Source organism: Diachasma alloeum, unplaced genomic scaffold, assembly GCF_001412515.2.
Source record: "Diachasma alloeum isolate Michigan unplaced genomic scaffold, Dall2.0 Dall_scaffold_00294, whole genome shotgun sequence".
In the NCBI taxonomy this organism is placed as follows: Eukaryota; Metazoa; Arthropoda; class Insecta; order Hymenoptera; family Braconidae; genus Diachasma; species Diachasma alloeum.
In genome coordinates, this window is record NW_021680433.1 from 103,712 (window position 1) to 127,336 (window position 23,625).

Genomic DNA, 23,625 nt, shown 5'->3' on the forward strand with positions numbered 1-23,625 from the left:
TTAGAAATATTCTAAAAACCAATAATTTAGGTAGGAAGATCGACGATTATTTGGATAATCGAAAATCAAGTATCTAAATTTAGAATAACTTATTAACTAAAAAATTACATTTAAGTATTATCAAAGATTTTATTCACCATCAATCGAAAAATATAACTAATAAATTCTATAATATTTTAAATTTGTTAAATATAGTTAAACTTTGAACAATATAAGGAGATAATACCTTTTTAATATTGTCAAAATCTAATATTATTGCCTATCTCTGCTTCGCATTTGGATGGAGTTTTCGTGGAAGAATATAAAAAAATAATCCGAGTGGCCTAGGAGAATTGTTTAGAAGAGATAATTAAAAAACCCATGAAAAATAGAAATTCTGCGTGCGCAACTTGGAATAGCGACAACGCTGAGGTTAGGAATCGTGGAGCGGTTAGCGCGGCAAATACGAACGGAGTTGGCATGAACGGATTGGGAAGATAACAGCTGAGTGAATCAGTGGTGCCAACTTGTACCTCGAACGGCACAACGTTGTCCCTTTTTCTATCCATATTAATTATTTTCCAATTATCCAAAAGATAAGCTAGAAAAATGAAGAAGGCTTGAAATATGTGGGGAAGAAAATAGAAAAGTTATTAAAAAAATATTTCGGACACAAAAATGGTCGAAATAGATTGAAAATTTGTAATTAAAATATTGTTTTTTTTTTGTTCAGCGATTGGTTTTCTGCGAGAAAATAATACATTCTCCTCCGTGTCACCTCTTACATGCCCACCCCGCCATAAATACCTTAACTGTCCATTATAGTGTCTTAGAATATCAGAGAAATATAGTTCATTTCTTCTTTAATGCATTGAATTTTCTAAAATTCATTTTTCGGGGTTTATCGTGCAACAGGTTTTTATTTTTATTCCCCATATTTTCAACTCAACAATCATCAACCTCGCTCTGAATTTATCATTATTCTCCTTTACACATATCAAGGATCACCATAAATTAAACCCCAGCAGAAACAGAAACTCCATAACTGGCGATGATATATACCTAAATTTTGCTCTCATCACACAGAAAGTTTAATTGCCATCAACAACGTTAATTGATATTTCCAACACCTTAGAGTGTTTATACTAATTGTCTCCAGTGTTATGTCACTGGAAATAGTAGAAATGTTTATTAACGCTCGCGTGTTAGTCGTGTTGTCCTTTTGCGAGGACGAGGCCTTGGAAAAGATTCTATGGGATGTTTTCTCGGAAAACCGAGGGAGATCTCTCGAATGAGGTGTTTCAATTAATTGCAGATTTAATTTGCATTGGAGTTTCCTCTGGTAATTATCCTGGTAGTGCAGGCGTTAATCCGTGCCATGGATTATCCCGTGTCTACAGGGATGAAACAGGAAAAATATGAGCGGTGAATTCAGAACGACTAAATTGTCGTCAGAGATTATTAACGAATTCAATAAAATTAACGAATTGATGAACTTCCATTGAGATAGCTATTGCCGATTTTTTTTATCCGTAAGAGGTTTTTCACCTTTAAAAATTTAGTATAACGTTTTTTGAGGATTCTATTCCTCTAACCTTGCATGATTATTCATAATTGTCTAGCTGTGGAAAAATTTAAGACAGTAATACAGTTTTTATTTAATACAGTTTCCCTTCGAGAAATGAAAGGAAGTAAAATAATTGTACGTCATTAAAATGGATTCCCGGATTGTTTTATCCCGTGAAAAATCCCCCGGAAGAAAATCTTCGAAAAATTTTTCCCAAGAAAAGTTTCTGTATCGCCAAGAAAAAAATCCATGTGAAATTTCCCAGGAAAATATTAAATCAGATACATATTTAAACACAGCATCCACTATTCATTTTTATTGAATGTAACACAACTCACCTGATCTGATCAGGAATAAAATCGCATTGAATTTAAAATTTATATACCAACATTGGTTGGTAAACAACGAATTGATTTAACAATTGAGAATAAAAAAAAAGATTTTTGTTATCAACTTTTTCATTTTTTCCCTCCTAAGAGAAAAATAAGAGATTCAATTGGCATTTTCTGAAAAAAAAACTCCGGCCACCATTAAAATGATGAAAAAGGTTTTGACTGAAACATCAAATTAAATATATTTTACCATAACACCAAAGATTGGAATCATTTTATTTTTGTAACAAAAAAAATACAGGGTTAAAAAATTACCAATTACTATCAATTAATGAATTAGAAATTTTGAATTTTAATGGAATTCCGAATTCTTGAGCAATTGACGGACCATTATTACTCAGCTTACTCGAACTAAAATTTGAATTTATAGGCGTTAAACGTTGTGATGTTAAGCATGGCAAAGCATGACTACATTATTATCATCTTCGAACGAGACACTTCATATAATTTCAATCAAACTTCGCCCGCCTTCGGCGGGCTTGTTTGATTTCCCACTTATTACTCAGCTTACTCAAATTAAAAAACTTCAGTACCAAATTATGCCGCATTTCAAACTGTCGAGAATTCAAGAATATATTCACCTGTATTTTCCAGATTTTTATTAATTTTTGTGAAATAATCGACGTAAAATTTACTATTTTCATCAATTCTTAATCAACTTATGATTTTTCGAATTTCCTTCAAATTTCAGTGAAACTATCACTTGACGAAAATTTCCAAGAAGTGTACTAGATATTTTAGTCAATTTTTTTAACAGTATTCTGAAAGGACTTATCAACTCAATTGTAGCATAAATATCGAAAATTGGACGCCACGATTCAGGATTTATTGGTTGTCGGATTTGATACAGAAAAGTCATATTCACTTAACCTAAACATCATTGCATCATCGAAAGAATTCATTCGTCAGTTTTCTGGGTGCTTATAATAGAAAAATTGCCAGAAAGTTCTGGTGTAGACTCACCCTGCACCAACTGCACGCGGATAATTCAATCCTTCAGCGAAAGAGATAAATGAAGTCGACCAATAAGTCCTGATCGGGCAGTTGCGAGTCCACCCGATGGCCTTGATCGCCTCTACGCGGGTAAAGTCACGTAGACACCAGTATATCAAGAGTCCTTACAACTTTTGTTCTATTTTCTTAATTAATAAAAAAGTACCTGAACGATCACAGAGAACGAGGCTCTCCGGATTATGATGGGGGCATTGGCATTTTCGGCGCCGTTGTGTGGCCTTGTTAGCCTGTGTGGCCTGTATGGGGAAATTGACACGAGACTTATACATTCTCTAGTGCAGTCCAGCTAATCATTTTTTTTTTTCATTTACACAGTAGGATGGCAAATCGAAATTTTTTCTTTGGCTACGAATCACTTGTAGATTCTGAAATCGCGATTAAATTTATCTAGTTTTTGAACATCATTTTCGAGGCGTTGTCAGTGCGGATTGAGTGACACCATGTCTTAACAATGGAATTGCAAATTGATTTCAATGACTTCATTTTAAATGTTTATCTCAATGAAATATGTTCCTTATGTTTCTTTCGTTCGTTGATTATAATGAATTCTGAGAGGCTGATCTTTCGTGGAAGTCAGTTGAGGCGAATGAAAATACTCTACATAGATGATAACCATCAACAATTCCCAAGTAGAAATTTCGTCAGTTTATCATCAGTTATCGATCAGGTGCAACCGACATGGTCACCGGTTTCACATAGGTTTCGACCTACAATAAGTAACTGATGAAAACATCACGCAGTTACTTCACAAGTTACAAATAGGTTGTACCCTATCAAAAACTCACGTGATTATTATTTATTCATCTCATTATTACTAACAATTTGTCAATGATGAATAACTCATTAATTGCCATGGAGAGCATGTCGAATGATAAGAATCGATTTCTACATGCAGAAAAAGAAAAAAAAATCACATTTTCGGTGAGCGATCACCCATCCAATTCCGAACCTTACTCGATGTTACTTAACTTTGGTGATCGTCTGTTGTGCTGAAGTCCAAGTCCACTATCCTGTAATTCTTGGGAATATAACATTTGGATATTCCTGATAAGGCGAAGATTCGTATTCTCTGACGATTGACTTATGCATATTATGCCTATACCTTAATTCTGACGCTTATTTCTGACCCTTATTTTTTACCTTTTTTTCTAACTATTATTGTTGGCCCTAATTAATGAACCTTATTTGATAGGACACCAAATAACAGAATGAATTAGGAGAATAAATTCCTGAAAAATTTTAATCCCTCGAAAATTGTCTCTCATCAGTTGATTCCTCTCCATATTCACGTGTTCGATTGCCGTAACTCTCAACTAATCCTGCAGCACTCGTTGTCCACTAGAACCCGCTGCAGGGGAATTATGCAACAGATTTGATAATCCAGTGAGTAGAATTTTGCTGAGCCGTTACGTTTCCAGACAAGAATTGTGAGGAGCGAAAACGTCTGAGGTCTTTTTGTTCTGATACAAACTCATGTATCGGACGGGTGTGCTCACTCCTCACTACCTTTCACTGCAATCTCCAGAGTTGTTGGTCTCGTGGTTCTCTCGTTGGGTCAAAGTTTCTAGTTAAACTTAGTTTGCCTCATTCACATTCCGTGAAATTGCAGATGCTGTCTCCATACTTTGGCCAGTCAATATCAGTTGATAAAGCCTGTCTTCGCAATTATGGATTCACACCCGGAATGATTCAGCCTAGCCAAAAAATGTAAGACTTTTTCGGAAAAAAAACGCTCCAACTAGTTTTAATTATCATTACATAATTATCTCTTGAATAATGCATCCTATTAAAATTATCAAAGGGTTGCTTTCAAGAAAGCTCCTATGACATGTTCTTCTAAGATCATTACCGTATGAAATGATTAGTCATGAGATTTCACGGTTGACATGGAGACGAAACTTCACAACCAATTTCCATTCAAATATTTCAATTAACATTTCAATGGACGGTATCATTACCACTTCTCCATGCGATCGAAGTTCAGCCTCAATGCCACTGGTGTCACGCAAATGCGAGGGTGAAGGGAATGAAAAGAGACTGGAATAAATAAAGAAAAAAACTTTAAAAGTTTATAAATGTTATAATCCCCGGGGTTGTACCGGCATGTGTGTTACGCCATGCTGGTAATACAACTTGGAAAAAGTTAGCAATGTCGAGACACCCGGCGTCCTACATTCCGAAATTGCCACTCGTCTATCGATGCGAAAGACAGAACACAAATAAATCAAGATAGACATGGGAGAATTGTCATTGTCTCAGTTCGATGGATTTGAATAAAAAAATTAAGTTCTGCATTTGAATAGATCGTCTGAAATGGGATTGTGAGTGCAATTGAAGGTCAGAGACCTCTATTACTGATACGAGTACCACTCCGGAGGATGAAATAAGTCACAGGTTAATTGTTCTCGTGCATTATTTGTCGAGATGACGTGGATGGTATCTGCGATGTAGCAACAGGATGGAATAGAAGAGGAGAGTGAGACAGAAATGCTAGGCATCTTGGTCGACAGCAAGTCAGTTGAGGTGGTCCGGCTTCAGCTTTCACTTTCGTCCGAGTTGACGTGAATGCTCCCCTCTTGCTTCTAGTTCTCACTCTCCCACTACTATTCCAACAATTGCATGCTTAACGATAACGTGAAGTGGAAACTTAAATTATTTCTTGAATCTACAGGGAGAATTGTAAGAGATCTTTGATTTGGTCTTCTAAAGAGACTTGTGGTTGAATAAATGACATTTGATAAGGATGGAATATCAGCAAGGTTTATGGAGTCTCATGATGTTTGATGAATGTTATGTGGTTTTTTGAATAGGAAAAACAAATATATTTTATTGGATTAACGATCTTAGAATGGATACAAGTCATGGAAGATTGTTTAAGTGCGATGATGCAGCTTTTGTCTTCCTTCTGGAGAAAAGTGTGATGTCGTTCCTTGGAAAACGATAATTGCGTCAGTTTTCTGAATGAAGATGCTTCACACTTGAAGTAGTTTGTGAGTAGTTAACCCATTCCGGTACTAAGATTACGAAACGTCCCGAGTGAAAATTTCGCTCAGGTTGTCTGGGTCTAAATTAGATCTAATACTGGTCAGGATTTTCTGATCAGAATTCCCGGGTAAGGACCTAGTCAGTTTCTGAACAGGTTATCTGGATCTGGTATGGCTCAATCACTTTGGATCCTATCCTGATCAGTCAAAGCTGATAAAATTGGACTCAATATCCCCGGTCCACTTCGGATCCGAAACATCTGACTTCAACCTTGATAGAGTGAGGCAGAAAATTCTTGATCATTCGAGGATCCAATCGATCGGACCTGAGCCTTGTTTGAAATTCTGAATCCTTCCTGCTCTGGTTTGAATTCAGAGTACCTTAAGCGACTACACATATCCCAAATTTCGAATACTCCGAGACGGAATCCTTCCTTTCGGGGTTGTCACTAAATTATACAGAGTACATTCTTCGCAGTTTCATCGTGATAGTGAAGGAATTGACACGTCAGTGTTGTTACGATCTTCGGTGAGTAAACAGTGCATGAATCATGGGTGACGAAGTAGACCCAAATTAGTACAAGTTACCAGGGGGGTAACGATACGATTCTAGGTTTTTGAAATTTTCTAGATTTTCAAGATTGGAAGGCCTTTCTAACGAAATCTTGAAAGATCTATTCTTTTTCTTTTTATTTGTTTAGTTAGGTTTAGCTGTAATACAACTATGCAGAACCCCAAGATCAAATCTAGAGCTCGCGCAACTTTTCTGACATCTAGTTTTCAAATTTAATTTTTCAATTTCTGTCAAGAGTTCTATCGAAATTCGGTCAACGTCGGTTATTACGGTTTTTTTACTATTTAATTTCATTGTTCACAATTTTTTATTACGTATGTTAACCTAGCAGGCAAAAGTAGCAGAATCGAATTTTCAATATTGGATAATTTGCAGATATTATGAGCTAATTTTATATGCATTTGAAAATTTTTCTGTTAATGCCATTTTTAAAAAAGCGTATTCATGCTAGCATGATGCGTATGCTAGCTTTTTTGTAAGTTAGCCGAATAATCATTTAAAAAATCAATAGAATTGAATTTCCGATATCGGATCATTAAGAGTAACGCGGAAGAGGCGAAATGATACAGAAAATACAGAAATGAATATTCAATAGACAAAAGGGCGAAATATGTCACAGCTTTTTTGTCAATAAAACTAATTTTTCACAGTATATATGGTAGAAAACTTATCAAAACAAAATACAAACGCATACGTCTGATTTTATTCATTCGATCCGAGTAGCTGATAAAATATAAGATTTTTTTTTATAGCACATTTGTCTTTTCGCCTTCAATCTTCGAACCTCTGGGCGGAAAGTTCGATGTCCTGAAACTCGCCTGCCCGTCATTACGTTCTTTCTCCCTCGGTTCTTGACCTCTGGAGGAACGCAGAGTTACAGAAAGAACATTGACCGCCTTTTTATCTAACGATTCTATCCATCCTTCGAGTCATCTGCGAGAAAGAAGGATCGAATTGTGATAATGGTCATTAATTCAAGTGATTCGGGAAAATTTTTAGTCTGAGCAAGTGGAAACGGTACTTCATGTTACGCCGATGAGTGAGCTGCGGCCAGTATGTTCTGTGCCATTTCTAATATGATCCGTTATCTCGAACAGATTTAAAAATCATTTGTATATGAATTCGCTCGAGAGAATGAAATGAGTGCCGCCAAACGAGTCCTAGTTTCTTGGTAATCAAAGTCTATGAGTCAATGAATGAGTCCAATAGGCAATAATCTATGACAATCACTTCAAAATTGGCCTCAATTATGCAACTCTCAACTTCACACAGAAGACAAAGTTTCTAGTTTCCAGAGTCAAATTACCGATTTCAAGGAACTCATAGGTCTAGAAGATAGGATATTGAGAATAATAATTTGGTTGTTTGATTTCAGGAGGAAAAATTCAGTACCAAAAACGTTAATATTTTAAGTGAAGAAGTTCTTAAATCAGGATCCATTTTTGTCAAATTTATTTAAGCATTCTAAACCAACGGATCTACTGTCTGTGGAAGAATGGTAATCAAACTACAAAAGTGAACGAATAATCGATCATTTACATCAGTATCTCATACATTTACTTCAATTTTTTCAAGGATAAATCAATAGCCATAATTGTTCTAATGTTGAGTGTACTGAGAAAGGCCTTTACATCGAAACATGGAAGCATTTTCTCAACTTTTAGTTTCCTAACAAGCTCAAGGCGATCATCAGAATATATTGATCATTGCCATAAAACGTAATCTAAAGATATCCAAGTACTTTGGCTATTTTTTCTCCAGTGAAATGCTTTTCTACTTTTATTGTCGTTCATCATCAGAGCTTTCATTTGGGCCTCATTTAACCCTAAGTTTCTGAACACCTTACAATGATCTTATTATTCAAGCTTTTGGAAGCTTATTACCAATGGAATTGGTAAAGAGAGAAATAACAATTTTACAATTTTACAATTTTATCTATCGAATGGGTATTTTTTCATACGCGGTGAATAAAAATAGCACCTACTTATCAATTTGACTGGACTATAAAGAAGACTAATAATGCATAAAGTGACGGTCACACGGCTTCATAATTATGTCTAACCAATACAATTTTTTCTGTCAAGAAAGAAAACTTTTGCGATATTTTGTTTACGATAGGAAGAGTCCTAACTCAAAACCACTCGGTCTGACCATAACGCCATAATAGGGAACATAATAGGGTTCCCTATATGAAACTCAATTCTGTCCAATTCCCCTATCCACACATTCCTTGTACTATATTGATAGCTGAACAGCAAAAATTATCGGGAAATATTGCCTAGATGTTTTATGATGATTAATTGGAAATCAGTCATTTTCGAGGCCAATTTTGCGGTCATGACGTCACGAAGACGATCAGGTAACGCTTCATTGGTGGAAAAGGAAGGGAGTAGAGAGTTGTCGTCCTTCATTGGCCGAGGCGCACATCAAGATTGGGTTAGGTCGGCCGGAGCCATTCTGTGATTGGTCTAGCGCTCGACCGTCTATGTGACGTCATTAGCGATTTCAAAGAGTTTGAAATCTTCAACTTTTAACAATTAATTGTTAATAAATAAAAAATATTTTAAAGATCCCGGCAATATTTTAAGAGATATGTTAAATCTTTGTGAATGAAAAGTGAATTATTCAGGTCTCAAACTTGAGATGAGAAGATTGAAAAGAATTCACGCAAGTTCCCTATTACTAAACTTTCAATATTTGATTCGCACAATTCCACCATTTCACCCCTGAATGAACTAATGAAATCCTCAAAATTATGTTTCAGAAGTTGAATGCGAAGTGTCGAGTCAAGTGGAGTACTCCATCCAGGCGATCTGGGGTGTCAGTATTCGAGAATTACATTTAGCATTGTGGAAACCTTGGAATGCATTGAGAGACGCCTCATTGAACGGTACTCTTCTCCAAGGCCACGCTCAATACCTCACACCACCAGAAACGTATCCTTTTCAACCGTCAATATTTCCCCATTGTGCTCCAGATTATATAATTCAGTGATGAAAGTTCCCATAGCTCAGAAGGAAAAAGGGTTGGAGAAGAATTCCAAAAGACCTTTCTGTGGAGAATTTTTGAACTAGAACAGGTGCTCTATGTTATTCACATCTGCTTCTTTCAGAGATGTTCGCAAAATAAGGTGGAATTTTTTTTTTCATTCGTCAATTTTTATCATTACGATAATTTTCATGATGCCTTTAAAAGGAAGACGTTTAGAGAAGGATGTTGAATCACTTTTTTTAGAGGATTCTACGCCGTAAAAAAAAGGTCTCCGGTCATATTTTTCTAGTACGCTTATTTCAATTATATATGCAAAATAAATTGCACATCAATTTCGCGTTGACTCCTTTATCAGTGAGGATAATTTTATGTATAACTTGGAAAGGAAGAGATGTAGAGAAAAAGTCAAGAGTAATGGTTTGTAACGGATCTCATGCTCAACAAAAATATCTGCTAATAATCTCCTGTAAAGACAGTTATTTTTCCTAATGGAAGCGTTGTATTCGTCAAGTCTGAAATTTCCATTTTTTTGTGTGACGATGACTAATTTTGGTCTCGGGCGTTCGAATATGCTGTTTTTAGATCATGTCTGTATGTATGTGAACTTTTTTTTTTCAAATTTAGTTTTTCGACGATCATTCAAAAAATAATCATTGAAATCTTTTCAATCATGGCTTAAAATATTCGTTTGGATGTTATCTCGGTCGACTTCGAAGATAGTGGCAATTACATCATTTACTTTGAAATTATAGCCTTAAAATGCATTTAATTGAGGTTTAATCATGGTTTAGTCAGCATTTAGTCAGAGTTTAGTCAGGGTTTAGTGAGGGTTTAATCGGGATTTAGTCGAAGGTTAATCAGGATTTAACCAAGCTTTCGTCAACGTTTAATCAATGTTCAGTGAAAGTTTATACCAATTTTATTTTAATTTAGTCGATGTCTGTTAGATGCTCAACCAGGGCATATGGAATTTTAGGCAAAAAAACTTTACTTGATTTAGACCTGTGCAATGGGCCACTTGTTTTCTTCACTCACCACCCTTTACCTTTGATGAAGTACATCAAGTAAGGTCTTTCCTACTCTTCGAAATCCTTTCATCATCTAAAAATGACATATTCGGACTTTTTAGGACCATATTTAGTTATCCGAAAACAAAAAATTGGAAACTTAAATTTGAGCGATTACAAATTCAAATAGAATTGAAATTTAGAGAGAAAAAATTCCGATTCGCCCAGCCGGGATTCGAACCCGGGTCTCCCAGTTACGCGCCGGGCACTCTTACCGACTAAGCTACCGGGAACCACGGAAATTCTCACTCCAAATTCAACTCAGCACGCCGCCTAACCACCTTTAGGCATTAAATAAATTCAAATAGAATTGAAATTTAGACATGAACTCTACTATAAAACGAAAAACTAAACGAAAAACTGAACTAAAAACTAAAGAAATTGATAATGACTTCTTTTATAGTTCTAAAATTCTTCTCTAAAAGTCGTCTTTTGAAAAAACCAATTTTGCATTCACTTGTAATTGCCACTGAAGATGGTTGTGCAAATATTCTCACACGGAGAAGACTTACAGCGATTCATTAAGCGACCTCTTTTCTGGTCCTCAAAATCCTCTTCAAAAATCATCGCTTGCCATTTCTTCCTAAACCTCTCGCTGAATCCACTCATTCGACAAATATTGCCGCAATGAGCTGCACATTGATTATGCATTCATAGTTCTAGAAGTCTAGAGAAATTCATCGAATGACCTCTTTTATAGTTCTAAAAATTCTTTCTAAAAAGCGTCTCTTTACATTTTCTCCTAAACCAAAAGATCAAATATATCGCCACTAAAGATGGTTGTGCAAATATTCTCTCATCTCTTGACATTTTCCCTTAAACCCCTCGTTGAATTCACTCATTCGAAAATATTGACCTCATAAGATGCAAATTGATCATAGATATATAATTCTGCTCTCATTACTCACAAAGATCTTCATAGCGAAAAAACCTAGATAAATTCATCGAATGGGCTCTTTTATAACCCTCTCTTGACATTTTCTCCTCAACCTAAAAACTTTGATGAAATATATTTACAAAATACGCAACAAGTCCAGTTTGCACTTACCTGTAATTGCCACTAAAGATGGTGGTGCAAATATTCTCACACAGAGAAGGCTTACAGCAATTCAGGCTCCTTTTTACTCCTCAAAATCCTCTCTAAGAATCATCTTTTGACATTTCCCTCTAGACCCGTCGCTGAATCCACTCATTCCGCAGATATTGATGAAATAAGCTATAAAACAATCATACATGTTTTATATTGCATATTACATGCACATCTCGTTACGACGTAAGTGAACATACTCTACAAATATCTCCGCAATGAAGACGTGTAGACATTCATTGAATGATCCCCCATATTTCACAAAATTCTCGCTTTATTGGCTATAAGCTTCGGCTGCTGTGACATTTCGGAGAAACATGAACTTGATTATTTCACGTTATGCAAAGCTGGATATTGAATTTCTTCGTACACTGTTAAAAAATTTTGTCTGAAATTTCCGGTATACTTTTTGGAAATTTGCATTGAATTTAATTACCACTGACATTTCATGAAATTTCGTAATAGAAAATTCAGAATTTCGTGGCAAAATCAAAGAGAATTGTAAATGTCAGTTCTATTTTTCCGTGAAAATAAATAGAAAACCAGAAAATTTCCGTAACTATATGCTTGAATTTTCAGGACAGTGACCCTAAATTGCGATTTAGGAGGAAACAAGTGCATAATCGCATTTTCTGTATATGGGTATAGTTTATGTTGCTAACAAATTAGCAATATGCTTCCGAATGGACTCTCTATTTTTGAAATTCATTATTCTCATTTTTTATTGTTTTGAATAGTGACACCCATATGACCCCGTGTGGCCCCCATATAATGCCATATTACTCCAATATGACCTCATACAGCCCCTATATGAAGCTCATATGAACCCATATCATATGAGCCCATATGAACCCACATCACTTCATGTAACCCCATATGAGCCCATATGAACCCCATATGACTCGGTATCATCCCTTATGAGCTCATTATGACACCATATGACCTCAGATAACTTCCAAATGACCTCATATAACCCCCATATGACCCCATATAACCCATATATGACCCCCCATATGACCTAAAGTTTCATATTGCTATACTATGCAACTTAATAAATAGTTATGCTGTTTTCATCATCTTTGCACTTCATCGAGAAAGCATCAAAAAAACTTTTTGAGCCGTGATTTCATTGATATGACTGTTAATTTTTCCAGTTTATCATGAAGAAAATTTTAAAAAATCTCACAAACTATATGGTGTAGCTCAACAGTGATAGATACGATCCACATCATATTCTGATAGAATCAAGAGGCTATCAATACAAATTTTTTAAGCCATGATTCATTTCATTCTGATAACAGTTCTTGGACTGAGCGTCGAAAAATCGATTTTTGAAAAATTACCAATATTTCACAAACTCTATGAATAATTCAACTTTAATTGGTGTCGGTGAATAGTGCCTATTAATGTCTATATCCATGGAAAAATTCATGAAATTTCATCAAGCTCTTATAAAAAAAATTGCGAAAACAAAAATTGAAAAAAAGTACACACACATACATACAGACACCATCTGAAAATCGCATATTTAGACCTTTTAGACCATATTTAGTTACCCTGACACAAAAATTTGGAAACTTAATTTTGAACAATTACAAAGCTTTCATTCGGAACCAAAAAATCATGAATCTCATATTTCACTGAAGATTCACTGTAATTTGGCACTGAATATTCATATTAGATTGGAAAGTCAAATAAATAAATAAATTCTCGTGTTTGTGATGCTTAAAATTCTGGAATTTTACTAAATTTTCAGTGAAACCTGAAATTTCATGATTTTTTCCCCTACATATCATTTAGTGTCACTGTCCTGAAAATTTACTAGTCAACTGTCCATGAAATTTCATTTTTGTTCTAACAGTGTATCAAATTTATAAAAGTGGCCGCAACTGAGCTAAACCTTTGTGATTTATTCTCAGTGCTAATAGTACTCAGCTGACAGCGGCCAGAGACATTCGTCAAAACAGGGATCCACCATTTGGGTTTTTAAATAACAGCGAGTTTGATTCGGATCAACTAATACATTCTTCTCTCATTATCACGCAATTATCAGATACTCCGCAAATATTTTGCCCGAAAGGCGAGAAACCTTTCGTATGATCTCTTTAATAGTTCTCAAAATTGTCTCCAAAAACCATCTCTTGACATTTTCTCGTGGACCAAAGCATCGAAGATATTTTCAAAATAAGCATCAAGTCCATTTGGCAGTCACCTGTAATTGCCACTGAAGATAGTTGTCATTTATCAAAGGAACTCTTTCCTATTCTTCAAAATCCTCTTCAAAAATCGCCTCTGAGCATTTTCCCTAAACCCACAAGCTCCAAAGATATTAACAAAATGATCTTTGAAATATGTAAACTTTCACCATTCCGCTATTATTCAAAATTATCCTCAACGTTCTCCTTGACTCATTAACTGCAGTAGGCAACCCCACGGTGAAGAAACCCTGAGACTGTCACTTCCAGCGCCCGAGTTAGAGCTGGGAACACCTCCCAGACTCTGCTACCCACTCGTCATATTCCTCACGCGAAAAGACAACAGAGATCCCCATCCAGACGAGACAGTGAGTAAATTCAGAAAATTTCCCAATGGGCATCAATAAATAATATGCAAATGCACAGGGGTAATTTCACCGAAAATGTCATTATTCTTTTCCCAATAGGTCGCTCTGGTGAATGTCGTGCACATTAAAGATAGCGTGTGCACACTGCCGACCTCAATTCTCGCGCAGTATCTGAAACAGGCCAACGGCCAGCTGTCCTGCTTGAAGGTGAGTGTTCCCAAGAAACCTGTTTTATTTGGTAATTTCACTCATTTTTTCATTCTCATTTGGATGATTCCGCGCGACCTTGACGAGATTACGACACTCGAAAGCTTTTGAGATGCTCTCTTGCACGGAGAGAAATATTCAGTAAAAATTACGGAATAATTCACGTAATCCGCAATGGGGAATCGTTTTCCGGGAATTTTTATAGGAATGGAAGAGAAGAAAACTGAAATTTTCAGTGAATTTTCAAGTTCATCACCGAACAAAGTACAAAATTGTCACGTAATTTTTCCCGAAGAAGTAAAATCTTACAGAAACTTCCCGACTTATTGTGCCTCCTAAATTCGTATATTTCGTAACGAGTGCAAAAAAGTGTTTTTTGGCGAGTGGGAGGTTTATATCACGAGCCGAAGGCGAGTAGTAAAAGTTTACTTTTCGTCACAGCGTGATGAAAAATATTTTTCATCACAATGTGGCGGAAATTGGACTTTTAGGCACGCGGAGCGTGCCGAAAAGTTCACTTTTCGTCACAGCGTGATGAAAAATATTTTTCATCACAATGTGGCGGAAATTGGACTTTTAGGCACGCGGAGCGTGCCGAAAAGTTCACTTTTCGTCACAGCGTGATGAAAAAGTCCAATCGCCCAACTCCATACTCTCCTCCATACTGTGCTCCATACTTTCCTCCACCTTCACGATCCAATTGATTCACCCAAATTATTGTCATTCCAGCAATTATACCTGGCAACTGGAAACTCAACAAATTACGACGAGGGTGACGTCTCGTCAGGCTTAGGGCCAGCCCTAGCCCTGGCAGAGCCCTGCAACAATAACGGCGGAGCATCAAGAGGAGCTCTGGTAGCATCTGGCGCTGGTGATGCCGAGGGCTCTTTATGGAACACAGCGGGTGAACAGTTGTGTGTAGTTTGCCAATATTTCCCATTATCGAGAGCCTTATTGCCCTGTCGACACACGTGCATATGTGCCTCTTGCTTTGGCAAATTGGATAGGTGTCCAATGTGTCGCAGCCCCATTAAGAGTTACTTCTGCATCAGGGGTGAGGAGTACATGCCACCGGAGAAGGAGATGAATCCTTGTAAACAGAGACAAGCGACACATGGACCTTCTCACTGGCTCCACGACTGGAACGACAGGCTTACGGACTTCCTCGGTTTTGCTCGATAAAAGTTTAATATTATACTTTAGGGTGAAAAAACGTCCAATTCATCTGTCCCGAAAATCATTAGTTTTGAAATCTGTTTTTTTCTTTTTTGAGGGAAATAGGGAGATTGTCCAGGCTTTGACTATTCACAGCTGAAATCGTTGAATTCGGCGAGATAATTTTTTAAATTACATTGAAATCTTTCAAGTGTCAAACCGTATAGACCACATTCATATGAGTTCCATTCAAATTTATAAAATTATTTTAAATAAATGAGGAATTCCACGCCAAATTAGTCAACCGCTGACCCTCACCGTCTCGGAAATTAATGGCGATTTTTTCTACGCAAGGGGGGGGGGGGCTGAAATCTATCTCTGAAATTTTTTCAGACTTTTTCGGCAGCCGAGTTCGGAGATATGTTTTTTTTTATTTTTCCATTTTTTCCAATAACTCGAGTTCGATTTGTCCGATTTTTATTTATTAAGCGTCAAAATTTTCCATTTTTTACCACTTATATGAATATTTTTAGTAATTTTTTTTCGATTCCTAAGTGCTCATAATGACGAACTTTCGAAAAAAAAAGTTGAAAAGTTTGAATTTTGCAAATTACGTCACGGTTGATTTTCAATTTTTTTTTTCAGTAATTCCTATAATCAAAATAAGTATTTTGAGCCGTCATTCAAGTTGGGCATCTTCCTGGATCTTTTTTTTCGACATTGCGCAAATTTGGTCAAAACCTCCCAAAACGTCTTCGATTATTTATCGAATAAATATGTAATATATGGGTATGCAGTCAAATTCACTTCATACTGTCTAGAATCAAAGTCAATCAATGCCATTTTAGGGTGTTTTGACCATATTTACGGAACTTCGAACAGAAAAAATTGAAAATAAAATAGTTTCAGAAGGATGCCCAACTTGTACGATGGCTCAAAATACTTGTTTTGATTATAAGAATTACTGAAAGGAATAAAACAAATCAACCGGTACGTAATTTGTAAAATTCAAGTTTTTCAACTTTTTTTTCGAATATTCGTTCTTATGAGGATCTAGAGATCGAAAAAAAAAATCACTGAAAATATTCGTATAGGCAGTAAAAAATGAAAAATTTTGGAGCTTAATAAATCAAAATCGGATAGATAGAACTTGTTTTATTGAAAAAAACAAACGGAAAGACGAAAAAAAATCCTATCTCCGAACTGGGCTACCCAAAAAAATCGTAGAAAAAATCGCCATTAATTTCCAAGAGGGTGACAGTCAGCGGTTGACTCATTTGGCGTGGAATACCTCAAATATAAAAAGTGTTTGGAACACTGGACAATTCGCCCTACATGGGAGAAGAAATCGTTCACCAGGCTGAATTGCTCTTTTGATGATTGATGATTTCTCATTTTGATTGAGAATTTGTTCTCTCCTCAGCTGCATGCAAAATTGATATTTATGATTTTGACATGAAAACTACATTTTGTCATTTGCAAACCAGAATTTTTCTACTATTTCACTTCTCAACCCTATCATCTTCTAATTGACAATTTTCTTCTCTTCACATGTGATCGGTATTCTTTTAATTATTGACTACACGACTACAGATATAGTGCGAGTGATGCAATTAATATTTGACCACTCAGCGACACATTATTATTTTCCACGAGTTTCTTTCGTTTTTGTGATTGCGACGATTATTAATTTATTCTGTCCAGTGATGTTAAACGACGAATATCCGAGATTCTGGAGGCGAGAAAATCGAGGCAATGGAAATTTTGTTGGAGTTGATTAAATTACCGGGGACACTGGACTCCATGATCTCATCCAGAATCGAGGCTTCACTCGTTTCACACAACGATTTTTTGTCAATTTGTACAATCAGTCGAATATTCACGGTTTCCACTGATAATGCCTATTGTTGTATGTAATTAGGATCGCTGAGGCATTGTGTAAATACTTGTAGATGAGAGATAGTTAAGGATAGAAGTATTTCTTTTTTTTTAAACATGCTTTTTATTTCCATTTTTCTTTTTTAGTTGAACGACTTTGAGTACTTTGATACATCGGAATAGTTTCCGTTCGAATTACATATCGACTTGAAATAATTCATTCTGAATCATATTGACAATATCAGATGAGTGATTTTTACCGGCAATGTCGATTTTTCGGAAATTTCAACGACGAGATTTTTGTTTTGTTTAAGAACTTTTTTTTGTAAATCTTAACGGTGGCAGGAGATGAGTGCAAAATCGCTTCGTTTATATTGGAAATATATCACGAACTATTAGCTTTAGAGCAAAATATCGAGAGACCTTTTGTGTAAATCTTGAAATATTCTGTAAAAAGGGCTATTCATATTTTTTGTTAAGGGGAGACTTTATCGGTTTTAAACATGGGTTCTTGAAGTGAGAATACTCATGTGTTTTTTTTATATTTCACGCGTGCAAAAATGCATAATTAATGTGAAAAAACTCATTGTTAATCGCAATTGTTCTTAGGCCCGGTTGTACCAAGCCCTGTCATCCAAATAAATCCCAGGGAAAAATTCATCCTCGGGGTCAATTATATCCTAGGGGTCATAGTATTTCAATATTTGACCCGAAGAATAATTTTTTATTTATCCTGTAGTCTCATTTGAATTAACACTGATTTAACCTTGGGATTAAATTTTATTTTTTGTTCCTAGGATAAATTTGAGATACTCTCCCGGGTAAAATAATCCATCGAACATCCAAATTTACTTTTTTTTTTATCTGACGTTTTCGTTACCCGGAGCTGGTGCAACCGGGCCTCAATTTTTCAAATGGAAAACTTTTTTTTCCCTAAGAAATGTGCAGAAAATTATTAACAAATGCTTTTTTAATATTTGACTCCTAAACAGCGTAACTATTATTATTTTTTTAAAATTAATTTGAAATACTTACTGGAAATGCGGAATAATTCAAAATTAAATTACCATGATGGCACCAGTTTTCGAATAGTTAAGGAATACTCACCCCTCAATATTGGATTATCCGCGTTGTTTCCCATCAAATGTGAAATATCAGTTTTTAGAAGTCAATTCGGATGTTTTTCCGACAGGAAGACACTTGATTTTGATTGAAAAAGTTAGGAATTGGATGTATATTCATGAAAATAAAATATAGTGTCCCGAATCCAGATTTCGAATGTTTAAAATCGGCCCACCCCAGTTGTCAAAATCTGTCAGGTGAAAAAAATATGACGGTCATGTGACGTAATTTTTTTGGCGTCACAATTTCGGCTATACTATCGACTGACATGATAATCATAATCAAATAGATGTAATGTGACTGTCATGAATTTTTCAGTCAAAGAAATTTGTCACAAATTTTCCAATTTCACCGGTTGTTCGTTGCAAGGGTGAAGCGCCTTCAGCCAGGGAATCTTAAACGTGGAGTGGAATTTCCAGTTGAAAATTCTGTGAAATACTTGGCTTGATATTGTATGCAATTTTCAGATGAATATTATGTGGAATTTTTTTTTTTTTTGATTACATCATTTCAGGCCTCGACGTGACTAAATATCGATAAACAATGAGTTTTTTCCTACTAATCATGAGTTGTTACAACCATGGAATATAAAAGAAACATATGGAGATCCTCAGTTCATAAATTCGTGATGATGAAAACTCAATTGTGCACTCATCTCCCTCCCCTTTCGAATCACTCTCATCAATTCTCAATTAATATATTTTTTTCACTTGCTTTAAGAGGTAAAGGCCCTATCCAATCGATGAAAAATGCTGGCCGTCGATCTCGATGACGATAGAGAGACAAAATCCCCCGAAATAATAAATTCCCAAGAACCATCAACTGAAAGGGGACGAGAAAATCTACCTAAAATTAAGTGAACTAGGTTTAAATAATTTAAGTTGTAAATACACAGACTGTGATAATCCGAATAATGTTTATGTAGGATGTGGATTGCACGCCTACGCCAGAGATGCGGCGGTGAGATGAGTCCTCGTGATATGTTCGAGGATGATTATCTCAATTTGTATTAATTTATACTTATAATCCCCAGTAATGAAATGTTGATCATTATCAGCCTCACTCATGCGCATTGATGATGGAGAAAAAAATATATGAATGGAGAAAAAGAAAATACGAGGAAGAAGGAAACAATTATCTTAACGAGATGAATTTCTATCGCATACTTGATTAATTCATTTTGTACATAGAGACGAGAATTAGCAAACAATACAAGAGAATAAATTTCTAAGGAATTTCTAAGTAGTGGCGGCCTATGAAGTCTATTGTATTTTTAGTAGGAGAGATAAAATGAAATTTAATCGTTGTATTAATTTATGCAGAGAAAAACGAGTTTCGTAGATATTCCAATGATTCAGTAACACGATTCCTGCATGCGATGACTTGTAAGTAATTTATTTAATAAAGAGTATTGCCCAATATTTATTGTTCATCGTTGAATTTATTTCGTTTATCTCACCAAGGAGCGAGTTTACTTTATTCCTCTTTTTTGTCTTTGTGCTTCTGAGTGGAAGCACTGTAATCGTTAAAGTTTAATTTTTTGATTGTTTGTGTTATATCGACTCATTATGATCCAAAAAGTCCGAAAATACAATTTTTAGACCGTGTCCGTACGTATGGATAAATGTCGGAGGGAGAAAAAGAGAGGGAAGAAGTGGCATGAGGAAAAAGTGTCAGGGAAAATAAGACACGGAACCTTATAATTTTCATTTAGTTTTCACCTTCAATAATAAAAAATGTTATGCAAAACTCAATTTGAACGAACATTAATATCACGTTCCCAATATTTAACGATGTGTTATTACAATATTGAAATGAACGTCAGTTCAATTTTATCTCACATCAAATCTGAATGCAATTAGGAATTGACTTGAGCATTGCTTTCAATTCTGATGCCAATTCCTTCATTTTTTCGGAGGTTTTCGCTTGCTCTTCTTCGAGTCGTTGAGAAATTTCAGAACCCCAGAGATTTGCATTAGTGTTTCTCTCCTGAGTTCTTGAAAATCTGGAGGTACATGGAATCTTCGAGATGTTTTCCCCAGCGAGGCCATCAGAATGCTTCAGTGAGTGGATTTTTTTCTTTGTCAAGTGCCGAAGAATGCAAATGAATGTGGAAAATTCGTCCACAGTCTTTTCGGAGAATTCTGTCATTGGACTTCGCTTGTGCTCCTCGAGTACTGTCCCCTGAAATTGAAATTAATGAGTCAGGAGTTGAGTCACGGTAAGGAGGGGTCTAAAATGTTAATGCAGAGGATTCTGCACATATCTTGGGGACTAATGGGTTTGGCGAGGAATATCAGAAAATTGTTTTTGGGGCTCATAAAATCTTGCATAAAAAAGGCCTGAGCATAAATTTTTGTGGACTTTTTTCTTGCGAAAATATTCGCTAACTATAATAAAACTAAAAGTTGAATTCCTTTGTAGCTTAGCTTAATTAATTCATTGTTTATTTCATTTTATTAAATTGAAAGTAGAAAAGCATTTCACTGGAGAAAAAATAGCCAAAGTACTTGGATGCCCTTAATCCAATTTCCCGCAATATAATTTCCCTCACCATCCAATCGAAAAAAATTTCCTCGTTTCTCCTCCACATAGAATGTGTCTCAAGCATAACTCCCAATCGCTGTAAATCAACAAGATTCTTTTCGTTGTGCTCTGAATATTTATCCTCATGCGTCACAAATTGTTTAATGATGCTCATTTCCGGTACATTCAAATGTGGGAGTCCGCAGCTGTTTGAAGACGCTGCATGTACTTTACTCGTTGATTTAATCCTCTCAGAGATGAGTTCATTAATGTCCTTCAAATTATTACTCACTGTCATGCACTTGTGTACGATCGAATGAATTTGATCGATCAGCTCTGACGACACATTTTCGTTCTCATTATTCTCCTCTTGTTTACGTTTCTGTTGAGTATTTCATGTGGATTTTCCATGACAATAGGAACCACTTGTTTACTTACATATTGAACGCGCGCTACTCACCAGTGAATCACCGCTCTGCACACATTCTCCACCTAAAATACTCTCAACCAGTTTGAACCTCATCGCAGTTTCCAAAACATTGTGCATACCGATGAGCCAGGCTAATGCCAATAAAAGTTCTCGATTATTTCTGGCATTTTTATCTAATAAGCCGTAGAATTCGATGCTCGGATACTGAAGATATGCAAAGTATAATTTCGTAGATTTCAATTCATCTGGAATTCAGTTGTGAAATAAATTGGCTATGAATAGAAAATTTTATCGATCGACTTTGGCAGTAAAATTTCAAGATCAGATGATTCCAATGCTTTATTATATTATTTTGCGACTAGGGGGCTTCGCCCCCTGCTCGCTTCGCTCGCCAACCCCGGGGGGCTTCGCCCCCCGCTCCCCCCCAATCCAACTGTCAGCCCTCCCACCGCGTTTGACCCTGGGACNCCCCCACCTTTAGGCGTCGCCTGAATTTTTGCGTCGCCTGAATTTTGGCGACGCCTGAATTGTCTTAAATTTTGCCCTTATTTTTTTATTATATAGAGAGAAATATATATAAAATCACCCTGTGACCTGTCAGGATTGGGTTGGCTTGAGTCACATCAGGTCACGTCAGGTCGGTTGAGGTCACGTCGGCTCGGGTCACGTCGGGTCGACTCGGATCACGTCAGGTCGGCCCCAGGACCACATCTGTGTCGCCCCAGGGCCGCGTCTGTCGCCACAGGGCCGGTCAAGCGTCGCCTGAATTTTTGGGCTAATTTTTTTATTATATAGAGAGATACCCTAGGTTCAGCGATATTTTCCAACTTATTTATACAACCAGAACAAAGATGCATTTGAATTAAATGAAGTTTATTTCAGTCAAGTGAAGGGTGTATTCAAGTCAGTAGCGAAGCAGTAAAACAGTTTAACCCTAGTCTGGTCACCAAACGCGACCCTGGGATTAGATCCGATCAATTAGCCCCTCATGTATAGATATTCCAAATTTTTATTTTTTTCCTCATTGAAGTAGTTTTGAAGAAAATTGCGAGCTAATAAAAAACATTTTCTAGTTAGCACTTGTATTAAAATAAATTTTTGAAAAATCACTCCTGAAAAAAAAGGCGTTATTCTCCCTATTTCATTATTTCCAAAAAAATTTATCACCAATCGATAGCAAAATGTTTGAAGATTTTTGCGAGTTAAGAAAAAATCGTCAATGCAATCTTATTATTGTGTAAATTAACCATTCCAATTTCAACTGAAAATCAGAGTTGATGATCAGAGTTTGTGGCACAGATATCAGACAAGATATGAATGTTTTTTTGGGCTCAAATGAAAGAGCGGCTCGAAAAATGGCGTGCAGAAGTCTTTAAAGATGACAAATGTCTCTAAAGATGATGTCTGTTTTCAATTGAAAAGCGCAATTGTGACAACATTGTCCAGTGGGGTCTAGGAGTCTCCCCTGGTTCAAAACCATCTTTAGAGGCATCAGCACACAATTTTTCGAGCCGCTTTTTCATTTGACCCAAAAAAACATTCATATCTTGTCTGACATCGCTGCTACAAACTCTGGTCTTCAACTCTGGTTTGAATTGAAAGCCTTAAAACCAATTCCATTCGATTCCTGAGGAAATTTTAGCTACCTGTAGGCAGATACAAGGCTCAGAATTGCGTTTTTCCATTTCCTACAGCCTATGCAAGATAAATTAAATTAATTTTTTTTTGTGATTTCGTTTTCGCGATTATCTCGGAAACTATGAGAGCTAGAGCCTCATAACCTATCCCATTCGATTCCTGAGGAAATTTGGATTCCCTATAGGCAGATGGACGGCTCAGAATTGCGTTTTTCCACTTCCTGCACCCTATATTGCGTTTTTCCACTTCCTACACCCTATACAAGATGAATTGAATTAATTTTTTTTGGCACTTTCGTTTTTCGCGATTATCTCGGAAACTATGAGAGATAGCGCCTTAAAACTGAATTTGGGTTCCTTATAGAAAGATGGACAGCTCAGAATTGCGTTTTTCCACTTCCTGCACCCTATATTGCGTTTTTCCACTTCCTACACCCTATACAAGATGAATT

General features: G+C 36.1%; 2 protein-coding genes across 3 annotated transcripts in view; one reads left to right on the top strand and one right to left on the bottom strand.

The window, feature by feature from the left end:
- The window catches only part of LOC107039189 (cell growth regulator with RING finger domain protein 1), a gene marked incomplete at its 3' end in the record, with an annotated part of 46,697 nt that extends 30,497 nt beyond the window's left edge, over positions 1–16,200 (top strand). The window contains 4 exon segments of one of the 2 annotated variants that reach the window (XM_015258686.1): positions 9,275–9,446; positions 14,077–14,218; positions 14,318–14,425; positions 15,155–16,200. In XM_015258686.1, coding sequence (XP_015114172.1) covers positions 9,275–9,446; positions 14,077–14,218; positions 14,318–14,425; positions 15,155–15,607 — 875 coding nt within the window. 2 annotated transcript variants of the gene reach the window in all.
- Positions 16,201–20,002: 3,802 nt separating this feature from the next.
- Positions 20,003–23,625, bottom strand: part of LOC107039190 (tubulin epsilon and delta complex protein 1) — a 5,431-nt gene continuing 1,808 nt past the window's right edge. Inside the window, exons 3-5 of the mRNA XM_015258688.2 lie at positions 21,567–21,781; positions 21,135–21,488; positions 20,003–20,764 (exon numbers count right to left, since the gene is read on the bottom strand). Of these exons, the coding sequence (XP_015114174.1) occupies positions 20,423–20,764; positions 21,135–21,488; positions 21,567–21,781 (911 nt within the window). The 3' untranslated portion in view covers positions 20,003–20,422. The remainder of the gene's footprint in view (positions 20,765–21,134; positions 21,489–21,566; positions 21,782–23,625) is intronic.